We start from the raw sequence: 13,746 nt of genomic DNA, 5'->3' as shown, positions 1-13,746 counted from the left end.
GGAGGGGAGAGCCTTGGCCCTTGGATACCCTCTCTCTCGCTGACGTGTGAATGTATCTCGCCGGTTGGTCCAGCTCAGATGATTGTGCCCCCGCCTGCTTCTAGAGATCGTTACTCCTTTTTTTCACCTTTTGTTTCTTTATTATTTCTTTTGAGATAAATTTGCAAAAGAAAAATAGCTTTTTTTTGCGAAAGCAAAAGAAAAATAGCTGGAGTTGCGATCTTATCAACAAACTAACTGATATAAAAGTTATTGGAGACAACAAAAACTTCCAGCTCCCAACCCCCTTTGCCCATTTATAAAAAGGGCTTAAGAGGGAAGCAACCTACTAAGTTACAGGGAAAATGGTATAGTGGATTTAATTTTTCCGTTGTTGTATCGAGTAAAGTGTTACATTTCATTTGGTAAATGTTATGTTTAAAAAAAATCAAAATCACACCTATTCTATTCTAGAATCTAAACTATAATTTTGATAACTAGTTTGAAGGTAGGCATTTTGTCCCTATGTTTCATGAAAAATGTTACGTTGTATTCGCTTGGCTTGTCAGCCAACCAGCCAGCAGTACTGTTCTCTCGTACTAAATCAGCACCAGCCAGTCAGTAGTACTATTTTCTCATAACAAATCAGCACCAGCCATCAGCCACAGCCAAGCAAACACAGCGAGTCTATGATACATCCTCCTCAATTTCTTATTTTCCACTTGGAGTATCAGTATTTTTTTTTGTGCAACGAGTTTGAGAACGTTATGGTGCCTCCTCCTCATTTTCTCATTTTCAACTTGGAATTTCCGTAACCACTTATACACCACATGTTGTCTCAATGATGTGTGGGCCTAGACCACGCTATCAGTGGCACATGCTTGCGATGCGAAGAATTCTCCCTTCGAAGAAACAACACCTTTTGTTGCAGAGAGTCACACATGGGTTTTGCTGAAAAAAGCATAAAAACAACATTTCGTCAATACGTTTCAACTACTAGAAAGAGTATGTAACGAACATGGCCCCATTTAGGCCATTTCGAGTAATTTTGGTGATCGAATGACAACGTAATCAATGAGACTAACGAGTTTGCGAGATCATATTTGTAGGATTTTTTAGGTCCATTGGATAGAGTCCAAATCATATCCGAGACGTCCAATGCACCGCCGAGACATCCAATGCACCGTTGAGACGTCCAATTCATCGTCGAAGATGTCCAATTCACCGACGAGGCGTCCAAACTAGGCCTGATCATCTGTCGGATCGGGTCGGTCACTTTGGGTTTCGGGTCAAAAAATGTTGGCCCATGCCCGACTGTAACACCCGGTTTATAAAAAGACATAAACCGAGCAATCATATACATGCCAGGATAAGTCACACGTATATACAATAGAATAAACAGTATATCACAGTACATATCACGTAAAAAGATACAATAAAGCGAGTACGAATGTTATTTATTACAATAATGACAAAATGTCTGATACGGAGTATGCGGAAGCGTAAAACATATACGATAACTCTCGTCGGAAGCAGAGCAGGGCGCCACAGGGACGTCGACTGGGAGACAAACGCCTAGAAGTCTTCGTACTCCTAGTAGCTCCGGGTGAACTCCCTCGCGTCGGCAGGAACTGAGCAGCAGTAGAGTATCCCCAAAAGAACAAGAGGAAAAAGTGTAGAGGAGGCAAGAGTGAGTACACAACTCGTACTCAACAAGTATAACACAAACTATGAGGCTCTAAGGTTGGCTGACTTAACTGCATTAGCTTTTAATTTTGGCAAAATTTTATTAAAGCTAATTACTACAAGTTGATGAGTTACCATATCCCAATTGCATAGTAATTAATCAGAATTAATTTATGACACTACTAAGAACCAACCAAACCAACCACCCGAGGAAACCCTCCTAACCAAAGGAAGATAACCCCACTAATCAAAAGGAGGATCTGGGCCGCTCATGACCGTGAGCACGGCTAGTATACCAGTTTTACACTCTGCAGAGGTTGCACATCTTTACCCACAAGTCGTGAGCTACGCTAGTTGTTCATCACACTTCCGTAGGTGAGATGGCTAGCAAGCACACTACGAGGCCTTTACAAAGAATCTCGTTGGTAAGGAGTAACCGCGAGGGTGGATCGGCGACTATGGAGCAAGTTTAGTGGGCATCAAGACACGGAGCAGAGACGAGGCCACTTAGTACGAGGGCCATAGAAGCTTACCTCCCCTACCCCACAAGTAAGTTACTCCAAACCAAAATGACCTAATTATTACGCCAAGACCGTCTCATTCCAGTCTTGTGGTAGCGCTGTTGTCCCAGGTTGTCGCTCTATGAACCGGTCCTTATGGAGAGTGGCCAACCCAGCACTAAGCACCGTGCTGGCCCCCTAAACCATGTTTCTAGCAAAAACCAATTTTTAACGAGACGTGAGCCACTCAAACGGGCCACTCCCAGAATTAAGTTGCATATACCGTTAATCAAATTAATTAAAAAGAATCAAGTGTGTTATAGCGCGGCAACCTAGCACAACTAACCAAAATGCAACCCAAGGGATATATATATAAAGGATATAAAGTGGCTAGGAAAGTCCTTATAGGCATACAGTATTAAAATGCAGTATGAAAATGTATTTAAAAGTGATAGGTGGTGTTCATGTTATACTTGCCTTCCTCAAAGTTCTCCTGCTGCTCAAACTGCTCTGAAGACGGTGGCTACTCCGGGTACTGGTACTCCTCCGGTAGCTCAACGTCTACTCACGAACACATGACCAGAAACAAGGCAATAATATAAACATACATGCAAACAAGAGCAAACACTAAAAAATAGTACAACAATACTTGAAAACAGCAAACAAAACTAAGCTAGAACTATTCTACGCATTACAACGATCGCGTGGACATAAAGAACGTCTAAAACGGAGCTAGAACGCGAAAACTAGGTCTAAAACAAGATCCAGGGACTAAACTGTGAGAAAACTAAAAGTTCTAGGGGTTCTGTGCAAAAACCGAGGGCCTAAGTGTAAATAAACCCTAGACTCAGGGGTTAACGCACAAAAAGTCCGGGACTGGACTGCGGGTTCTAAAAGGGAAAAGTTCAGGGGCTAAAACATTAAAAACAGGACCCACGTGCAATTACTTTTGCACGCGACTGGACGGTGGGTTGTTTTTGGAAAAACACAGGGACTGCTTTGTATAAACGCTAGCGCTGACCGTTATTTGGTCTGGTTGACCTCGGCTTGATCTATTCTGGGCCGTGGATCTAGGATCAGACGGCCACGGGTGGTTGGGCGCGCGGGGTGGCGGCACGACTCGCCGGAGCAGAGCTCCCGCGGCGGAGCAGCGTCGGATTTGGCCAAATCGGCCGCTCCGGGCTCGGTTCGGCCTGCGGTTTGGCCGTGGGTGGAGTACGCGACATGCGTAATCCACCTGGGGTTACGGCGGGGCTCGCCGGGGCGCGGAGCAGCGGGCACGGGTAAAGGGCGGATCTGCGGCGGCGGAGCGACGGCGAGCACCGTTCCGGCCTCGAAAAGGGCCTACGGGCCACTACAACTAGCGCGTAAGGTAAAGCGGGTGCTACGGGTGCTCACCGAGGGCTCGGATTGAAGAAGGAGAACGGCGCAGAAGATCGGCGTCGAGCTCGGCGGCGATGGCGTGGCGGAACTCGTGGGCCGATCGCAGGGGTGCACCTCCAGGCCTGCAGATCCGTCGAGGAGGTCCGTAGGCGTGCTGCAGAGAAGCTCTAGGGGTTAACTCGGCCTGAGGTCCACCGGCGGTGACCAATCGCGGCGGCGGACAGAGCTTACCCGGAGTGTGCTCCGGTGAAATTCCGGCACTGGTGTTGTTGAACTCGAGGGAAAAAGGCTCGGTGAGGTTCCTGGTGCTCGGGCGGAGCTCCGGCGGTGGCTCGCGGTGGGGTGGGGCGGCGTAACCACGGTGGCGCGGATCCTCTGCATGGCGGAACTAGGCAGGGGCAGTGGGATTCGGGGCGGCGGCTGCGGTGTGGCGTCGTGGCTCGCAGGAGGGGATCACGGGCCACTTAAGGAGGGGTCCGGGGATCTTGGGCGTTCGTGCCGGACGCTGGCGTAGCGCGGGGATCGCGGGCGTGATTGCTCGCGGGGGAAGCGGATCATGGAACGGTTTCGGCGTAATCCCGGGCTCTGGGCGAAGCTTCTAGAGGGAAGGGGCAGTGTGTGGCTGGCCGGTGGGCCTCGGGGGCGCGCACGGGGCGGTGCGGGGCCACGGGACAGCGAGGGAGCGTGGCGAGAGAGGAACAGAGGGAGCCGGCGCGGGGAAGAAGAAGGAAGGAGGGAGAGGGCGCTGACGTGTGGGCCGTCCCTGTCAGCGAGGGCGCGGGCGAGTGGCGTCGGGCGCTGGGGAAGGTGGTAGAGTGGCTGACAGGCGTGCCAGCCGTGTCAGTGAAAGGAGGGCGCGGATCGGACTGAAGGGAAGGAGGCGCTGGCTTGCTGGGTTGCGGCACTGGCGAGGCGGGGAAACGGGCCGAACCGGGGAAGTGGGCCGCGGGGGAAAAGGGAAGGTGGGCCATCTGGGCTGGAGCGCGGGTTGGGCTGGGTTGGTTTGTTCTGGTCTCCCTTCCTTTTCTATTTGTCAAACTAACTCAAATCTATTTGAATTCAAACTAAATTTTGAATTCAAACCCTATGCACTCAATCAAATAAAACCTATGCACCAGCATGAATGCAACAACAAGTTTAAACCTAGAAAATTTTTAATTCCTTGTGAAACAAAAATTAGATTAAATGCAAGACTAAACATAATAAATCTTAGAAAATTAAATAAAACCAAATAAATTTATTATTAAATACTGAAATTTAAATTAGGGTGTTACACCGGCCCATGGCATGGTCGGGTCGGGTTCGGATTGGGTCGGGTTCGGATTGGGTCGGGTTGGCCCGTAATTTTGTGTGTAATTTTCGAGTTTGATCGGGTTTTTTTAAGTTTCGGGTCAAATATTTCGGCCCATACCCAATCCGTCACTTGGTCGGGTTGGGTCGGGTCGGGTTTTTTTCGGGCGGGTCGGGTCGGGTTTATCGTGTCGGGTGGCCCGTGATCAGGTCTAGTCCAAACCACCGTCCAAATGACCGCTACGACGAGTTGGACAAGTGCAACAAGGAAACAGAAAAAAATAGTGTGACTGAATAATCCGACACCCCTATCGTTGGACTATCCAACGTAAGCATTCGGATGATCCGACGCCAGAAAAGAAGAGTCGGACTATTGCTCGGAGCATTCTTCAGAGAGGATGTTTTCACAGGGTTGAAAGTTCCTTCAGGATCGGGTAGTCCGACGCTATCAAGGTGGATCGTCAGACTAATGCACAGGACCAATAATCAGTGCCGTTGTTTTGGAATTCAAATTTAAACTTGAGCACCGGATGATCCGACGCGTGTTTTGAAGGCCATCGGGCTAACTCGTCGGATGAATGATGTCAGCAAAAGTTGCAAAGGGTAACGGCTACTGTAGAGATCACTGTGGGATCGGATGATCCGACGCCCAGCTCTCAATGCCGTCGGATTATCCGACGCCTACACAGAAAAAGGCATAACGGTACTCAACGGCTAATCTGAGTTGGTGGCCTATATATGGCTTCCCCCCCGCCATTTTGGAGTTTCTGGAGTTCGGAGAGACCCTAGACACATTGAAAAACATCTCCAAGCCAACCCAAATGCTTAGTGATCAAATTCTTAAGTTTAGCACATCCTTGTAAGTGAGAGTAGTAGGATAGCTCAAGTTTGAGTGTGATAGCAAGGTTGTGTGCCTTGTGTGCTGTGCTTGAGAGCTGATCAAGCTTACACTCTCGGTGTGGCGGCCATCCTTGGGGTCTTGGTGGCTCGCCGGCAATGTCCTCGACCATCCGGCTTGGTGTGGAGCGGCGACGACATCTTTGTGCGGGGGACGTGGAGACCCCTACCCTTTTTTGGTGAAGCTCCATAGTGGAATCCGGGGCCAAAGTGATCGTGATTGTGTTCACGGAAGAGACTTGGTGGCCGAGAAGCAATACTCTTTGTGAGTGCTTCAACAATGTGGATGTAGGTGTGTCTTTGTGGCTAACCAAACCACGGGATAAATACTCGTGTCAAAGAGTTTGCTTTCTCTCATCTCTCCATTAAGCTTCCGCTTTTCATATTGCAACTTGTGTGCCTCTACTTTTCTATAGTAGTTTCTTGATAGGATTGGCTATATGTTGCATAACTCGTTTGGAATGAGGATTTTCACACTAAATGAACCGTAGTTGCACATCTAGATAGCATGATCTAGTTTACGTTTTGTGCAAATTGGTTGGAGTTTGAGGTTAAGATTTTAGTTTGACTAATTCACCCCCTCCTTTTCTTAGGCTACGAGCACCCCATTCCTTTCAAAGTAGTTATTTGAAAATAGTGTAGTAGCATTTAATAAGCAAGCTTTTAAAAATGTAGTTTTTAAGTGAGGGTGCAATACGTGTTTTTTTTTGTGATTTTAATTCAAGAAAATAACGATTTGCTGTACTCTCTTACTATTCTGAGAAGAATGGCTCATAAAAAGAATTATCCGCTGCTAAACATATACTTTGACAACCATATGTTGTGCAGCCGTGACATTATTGACATCGATTTCCTTTCGATGGCTTCATATTTTGTATTGATGTAGGCCTTCAGGTTCGTGATGCCTGATGAGCAAGCTTTACTGCTGATCTCTGACGCGGCGGGGGGGGGGGGGGGGGGGGTGTTAACGATGACAACGTCCTGTCATGTTTCAGATACTTAGGTCTTGTTTAAATCCCAAATAGCAGTGGCGAAGCCAGCCCAGAAAATGACCTAGGGCGGACTTTTACGATAAATTTTTACACGACCAGAGCGAGACGCCGAGACTTGCTGCCCGGCTGCAGGCGCCCGCGCCGGCGGCGCACGGGATCTGCTGTCGCCACCGACGGGCGCCGAGATGGGGTTGCTGAACGGACGGGCGTGGAGTGGCGTCGCGCAACGGCATCGACACACCAACGTGAGCACCTGAGCGGGACTGAGGGGGGGTAGATGGTGAACTGCCGAAATTGGCAGTGGCATCTGGTGGCAAGATGCAGTGCTGGGCTGGGGCGCTAGGTTGAACCACTTAAGAGGCCACAGCCCACTCGACCTCGTGTTCGGGGGCGCCGCCGCACCGCCATGAGCCCCTGCCGGAGTTGAGAACGGGGATATTGTCAGCACCCACGAACCAGAGAAAGCATCTCCTACTATGGGCCGCCGCATCAAGAAGCCTAGTGTCTGTCTTGGCGCGAATGAGTTCGCTAGATGTGCCTACGCGCACGTATCAGGCCAAGCCCATGTAAACGCAAGAGAGTCGCTAGTTAAATACTGAGTGCGTGCGATGAGGAATGATATCGAACAACTTGTTTGAACTCTTACTCCTTTCTCAAGTAATCTATTCTGCGGAAGCCAATTTTCTGTTCTCTTATATTCTTCCTATGTTTTTCAGATCCATTCTTCTTTTCTTTTTCTGCTATCTCTACTGTTAACAAATATACTCTGGACTTCACTTAGAGGGACCTAGGGCGGCCGCCCTGGCTCGCCCTAGTGGTGGCTCCGCCACTGCCAAATACCAATTGCAGGCAGAATCTGTAATTTATTTTGTTATTAGTATACGTTTACTACTTTAAATGTGTGTCAAAATGCTTCAAAAAGTTTATACGTAAAGAACTAAACAAAGCCTCAGTGGACGGTTACTAATAGCTGCTTCTTGACACTTTTGCCAACCATGACAGTGTACAACAACAGAATATTGTAACCAACCTATTTTATTTATTAGATAAAAACAAGTGATACTAGTTAAATTATGAAAAAAAGAAAGAAGAGAGCATAAATATGTACAAGTTTAGGACTGCATTTCCTAAAACATCTATCACCCTTTTGAGTCTGGTTGAGTTCCCATATATCTAGTTTTATGTAAAACCTCTCACCAGAAATTTTATTTTGTTTTCCAATACTGGCCTACTCTCAAGAGTCCGAATCTTACTTTCATGCGGTTAGTTCAACCAGAAATGTACAGAACATGGACTGGTGGACATACCCCGGCCCATATATAACCACCTCCCCAGTGTACTGTGCAAGATAAAATGGGAAACCAGGGGCTCAACCTTCCCATGAAAATATTCTCGAAATGTTCAAGCGGTCGCCATTGATTTCGATAGGATGGTTGACGTACAGGTACAGTACACACAGAACGGAGCGTTGCGTTGCGTTACAGGCAGCGGAGCGTATTTCCTCTCTTTTTTTCAAACAAAAATGGAGAAAAAAATCCAAATACCCTATACACTTGTGGATCAGTTGGCCGGACAAGTTACTCCCTTCGTTTCGAAATAAGTGCACTTCTAGATTTGAGGCAGAGAAATCAATATTGTTAAAAAATTACATATATATACCTCCGCCGAGGTGTAATCATTGCACTTTAGGAAGAGAAAAAGTAGAAAAAAAACAACTAAAGTTAGACTTTCTCATATATAAATATATAAAGGTGCACTTATTTTAGCGCAAATTTTAAACTGTAGAAATACACTTGTTATTATAGAATGGAGGGAGTAGACATCATTCGGTCTTCAGCTGCGGCGCTGACCGTTCACTGACTTATCTGCAAGGTCGCACGCAAAATAGAAAGCCGAAAGGATTTAAGTTTATAATACGCATGTCAATCAAATCAGCATGCAATTTTAGTGTGTCAATGAGGGCCCCGCCCACGCCTGCACGATCAGCAATTGATGGGGCCAACCTACCAAGGAGTGTGTGGCATCTGGCATATGCTCTTCCGATAGGCGCGAGTTTACCCTTTGTGAACACCTCAGCACGGTCCACGTGGATCCCGCCGGAGCTTGACAGGTGGGGCCGCCGACCAACACGTCACGCTCGAAGAGACGACCACCCATCTGCCAGTTCGAGCCCTGTTTGTTTCAAGTAGCATAATTTACTGTAGCTTATTTTGATCATTAATTAAGTGTATTAAATCAAGGTAATTTACAAAATCAACTTTAGAACCCTGTGCTATTTTACGAGACGAATCTAATTAGCCTTTTGGCCGTATGATTAGACGATGTTTACTGTAGCCATACTGTAGCTAATCGTGAATTAATCAGGATCATTAGAAACCAAGGGCCTCGGTTCGGCGGCCACGCGGTCCCTTGAGCAGAACGGTTGGGGCCGGCCGAGCGCGAGAGGGGAGGCGAGAAACGCGTGGCCGAGCACCGTACGTACGCGCGAGCGCGCAACGTCACGCGCCGTGCTTCCGTGGCGGTGCATCGGCGACGAGCCGAATGTTGTAGTTGTAGTGCTAGTGTGCTACTGCTCTGTCGTGGCGTGCCGATCAGCGTGGAAATGATGACAAAGCAAGCGATATACGGGCTAAGTTGGTCCAGGAATAAAGGCCCAACAAAGGTTTTCAATTCGCTTGGCCCGGGCGCTGTTCTGCCACTGCGAGCAGTGCAAGCAGCAGGCTCTTCACCTTCTATTTGCTGAAGTAACGCTCTCTCCTGCTATAAAACAAGGGTAACAATGGGGTGTGGGAGTTCCGTTTGGTGTGAGTATGAATATCGTTTTTCGTCGTTATATCCCAATCTCAATCCATCAACCACCACCCAGCTGCTTGTGGAGTACCTCGGCTCATAAAATACCGACGACAGCACATAGAATACCAATATCCGTTAACACGCTGATAAATGTAACTTTTGTTGTAAACAACGCAATATATTCAATGAAAAAAAAGGATGCGTTGCATCAGGAACTATATTATGGAACCCTCATAAAGTAGCCCATAACTGAACACAGGAACAAGTCAACAAACACACACTAATTTGATTTGAAGCCTCTTTAAACCTACAAACTGCATCTATCAGTACACAGAGGGGAACCACGAAAAAGGATTACCGTAGTCGAAGAATTGCTTAGTGGAGGCGTATGTATATTGAGAAAACTTTAAAAAACAATGAATGTTCTCCAAACCTTGATACTTCCTCATCAAAGCTATTCTGATGCATCTGCACAGAGATGTTCACCATATAAAGCTAGAGTACAGTAGACCTTTCTTGCGGAGGTCTGTCTAGTTTAAATACAACAAATTCTTTACATTAACATGGAAATGCTTGAGGGCCAGCCAGCAAAACCTGTGGACAATTTTATAAATTCGTATTTGAAATTTGAAAATGAAACTGTACCAGGATTGTGATGCTTTTCATACTACAAATTATGGTGCCCTAGGAATTACCTTGTCAGCCAAGATACTCTTGCTGTACATTGAAGATTATCAATCTCTAAGACCAAGCTCAACTTCAATATCGTCGTCCTCTTCAAATAGCTTTAGCAGACGTGCATGTTGTTCCTCCCTTTTCTTCTTCTGCCAATACTTGAAAATGAAAAATGACAACAAAATGACAGCCCCCACACCTAGGAGGGCGAACAAAACTGTTTTTCCAGTATGGCCCTTCGGCTGAGCTTCAGCTTTCTTGTCATCCTTGGAATCACCAGCTAGCACTGCAAACATTGTAGGCATTTAATTATCTGGAATTGAAAGTCCATGCAGTAGCAAATTTTTTTAATTCGTGTCTGCACTTGCAGGGCTTTTGACAGAAGGGAATGGAAGTAACATAACAACAACAAAAAAGGACATAACAGTTAAGAAGTCATTGTCTTCAAAAGTCCAAAAAAAAAGTTCTAAAACATCTTCAAGAGTTCAAAAATGGTATAAAATATCAGAAATGTTCGGCAGCAGTTAAGGGAAAATTTTCTTCCTGATCAAGAAACCTACCGTTAGTAGTTTCCAATTGCACCGACCACATTTCACTACTCCCTCGATCCCAAAATATAGCTTCTTCTAGCATTCAAATTTTGTCTCATAATATAGCTACTTTTAAGTTTCCAAGTGAATTTTTTAGTATGCGAGGTCTAAAATGCCCCTCCTTGCATGCAAATTAATTATGGCATGCAGATCTGCATGCAAGCTAAATAGGAAAGCCTTAATTATTCTCTTAATGAGTGCATGGTAACTAAAGAAGGGTAATATAGAAAAAATAGAGAGAAAATAAAAAATAGAAGGGTCATGGAATAGGGAGAAAAGAGAAGAAAGGCCCATAAAAATGGCCCAGCCCACCTTATCCACCATAAAAATAGCCCAGCCCATCTTATCCACCTTATCCCTTCCCTCCTCCCACCCCTTTGCCGACGCTCGCGCACGCGCCGCTGCCCGCCGCCGCCCGCGCCCTCCGCCGCCTGTGCCCGCACAAGCCTGCGCAAGCGCCCGCCGCTGCCGGCAGCTCCTCCTCCCCCACCGGCGACCTCTGACAGGCGCTCCTCCACCCCCACCGGCGCTGCCGACGAGCTGCCGCCGCCTAGGGGTCCGCCTACCCCCATAGGCGAGGCGGACACCCTTCGACTACCCAGTAATCGTGCCTAGGCAAGCGCCTAGCCGAACTATGCTGGCTAACCAGAAGCCCTAGTATCAACAGGGAGGCCATGGACAGCTTCAGTTCTCAGAACTTTGACAGAACTACTTATCATTTGCTTAAAAAGAATAATGAAACATAATTTATTTACTTCAAACAACAGACAGATAGTTTTAAATCATGTGCAAGAAAACAAGTACTTTCACGGTCACACCTGACTCATTCAGTTGTTTATTGGACTTGTGTGGTAGAAGACCTCAATCCTGGCCAGTTAGGACCAATTTATTTTATCTTGACATTTTGAGGTCCAATCCTAAAACAAAGAAGGATTTGGTGTTTCAATTGTCTTAAGGATAGAAATCGGGGTGGAACGGATAAGGGATTTAAAACTCTCTGAGATCCACATCATCCACTTCAAATTCTGTACTCACAAGAGGTATATGGTCTTTGTTCTTTTCCAGATTCAAGGTTCTAGGAATATGTTTGTGTTCGTAAAATGCCAGTACAAACACTAGAATGTTCTAGATATGCCACTAGTGTTTTTTAACTTTTTTTTCCTAGGCTAAAACAACCCTTCTCCACATTTAACTTTCATAGCTTTATCTCACAAATAGACCAACCATGTGGCTTTACCACTCCAGAGTAACCCATGATGTAGCTCCTAAGGAGAAAGAATGAGCGGTTCCTTACAGTGCCACTAAAAAAACAAGGCAAACCACTGGCAGGTGCCCGCAACATCACTGTAGTCAATATAAGTCATTGGGTCCTCCTTCAACCCTATTAGGCATGACCCTAATCTTTTAACAGAACACAATCCGAACTACGGAGTCGATGGCTCAAGCAATGTAGTAAAGCACTGCAATCGTGTTCAGGGGATCAGAAACATGTTGCTACATAGACAAACTTGAATCTAATAAGGCAGGTTTTGGTGTCAAGATTCTACTACCTTCTACATTTTAAATCCCCAAAACAATTTCAATTTCCTAACAATTTCTGTGGATACAAATTAGTGGCTACCGCAGCTTGAATCAGAGGCCGAATTGAAAGTCTACTAAGCTGCCCGCCATACATCATATCCATAACCTCCGAAATTCCCACCTGATACGGCGAGTTCATCCCACTCTAGCCACCGAAATCATCAGCAACCAAAGTCCCGTCTCCAACTCAATTAGACTCGTAAACCGCAGATCGTAATACTTTTTTTAAAAAAAATCGTGGTAGCGGTTCCTCAATCCCCTGCCCCGCCTCTAAGTAGCAACTAGATCTCCCGGTAACCCCCCCCCCCCCCCCCCTCACGCCGCGCCCCCCAAATCCGACGGTCGACAGGCAGATCGAGAGCGCAAACCTGCGGCGAACTGGGCGCAGATCCCGGCGACAGCGAGGAGGAACACGGCGGCCGGGGTCGGTCTGGACCCGCCCCTCATCTCCGTCCGCGACGACCGACCCACCGGGGCGCTCCCGCTCCCTCCTCCCCGCCGGCTCGCTGCGGTTCGGTGGTGGGTGGGGCTCGGGCGCGGTGGTGCGTGTGCTGGTGGTTCGGTCGCGGCAGGCCTTGCGGCTGCCGCGCCCGGTTCGGCCTTGGCGTTTGTAGTAGGCCGTGCCCGTGGCGACGGCTCGGACCGGCATCGGACGCGGTCGGGCTGGGCTGGCTTCGAATCGAAGGCTCCGCTTCCAGCAGGTGGATGGTCCTTTTCGGCGGCGTTGTGTGGCTGCTGGTGGGGCCCGGGTGAGATTCGGTGCGACCGTCGGCTGCGCATGACCGTCGTTGCGCGTAAGAACCGACTCCACTAGTCACAACTGTCAAAAAAACTAGTCACAACTGTCATCGTAATTATAAGGTCAGTTTTAATGAAAATTTTACAAAAGATTAATAGATATTAAATAATATAATATATTAGTAATTTTGTTGATTCAATAGTGTCATTGCAAGAAGAGATGTGAGAGAATTTCATCATATTAGAGAGAAGTTTCATCCATATGAAACTCAATTGGTTAAGATACCAAATCCCCACTCTTGATAACGGTGCAAAAGATAGTGTTATGAGCATTAAATTTTATACTATATCAGTAAATTTGCTGATATTGCAGGATTATTACGAGAAGAGAAGAGGAAGAGTAAAGTTGCTTGGTTATTGATCGATGATCAGATCATAGAATAGACACGTGAACTCTTGTTCTCATTTGTTGGTACCTATTAGGACATCGTCTTCTTACATGTAGGATGGTACATAAGTTTTTCTTATTAGGTTGGTAAGTCCAATCAGTTATTTGTTTATGATCGATGGGCCTAAGAAATGGATTCACGAATGGTTCATGGTTTATATCTACGGTTTGACATCGTATTGATAATTAATTCA

The 13,746-nt window shown here is 46.8% G+C and overlaps 1 protein-coding gene across 1 annotated transcript; it reads right to left on the bottom strand.

The window, feature by feature from the left end:
* Window positions 1–9,784: 9,784 nt before the first annotated feature.
* Window positions 9,785–12,969, bottom strand: LOC120665434. Its single transcript, XM_039945002.1, has 3 exons — window positions 12,735–12,969; window positions 10,216–10,481; window positions 9,785–10,114 (listed from the first exon to the last, which is right to left on the bottom strand). Exons 1-2 carry the CDS (start codon window positions 12,811–12,813, stop codon window positions 10,255–10,257), a joined length of 306 nt encoding a protein of 101 aa, XP_039800936.1. The 5' UTR covers window positions 12,814–12,969; the 3' UTR covers window positions 9,785–10,114; window positions 10,216–10,254.
* Between the last annotated feature and the right edge of the window lie 777 nt (window positions 12,970–13,746).

The sequence above is a fragment of the Panicum virgatum genome, chromosome 3N (assembly GCF_016808335.1).
Source record: "Panicum virgatum strain AP13 chromosome 3N, P.virgatum_v5, whole genome shotgun sequence".
In the NCBI taxonomy this organism is placed as follows: Eukaryota; Viridiplantae; Streptophyta; class Magnoliopsida; order Poales; family Poaceae; genus Panicum; species Panicum virgatum.
Note: the sequence above shows the minus strand (reverse complement) of the source record. Positions and strands in the feature narration are given on the sequence as shown.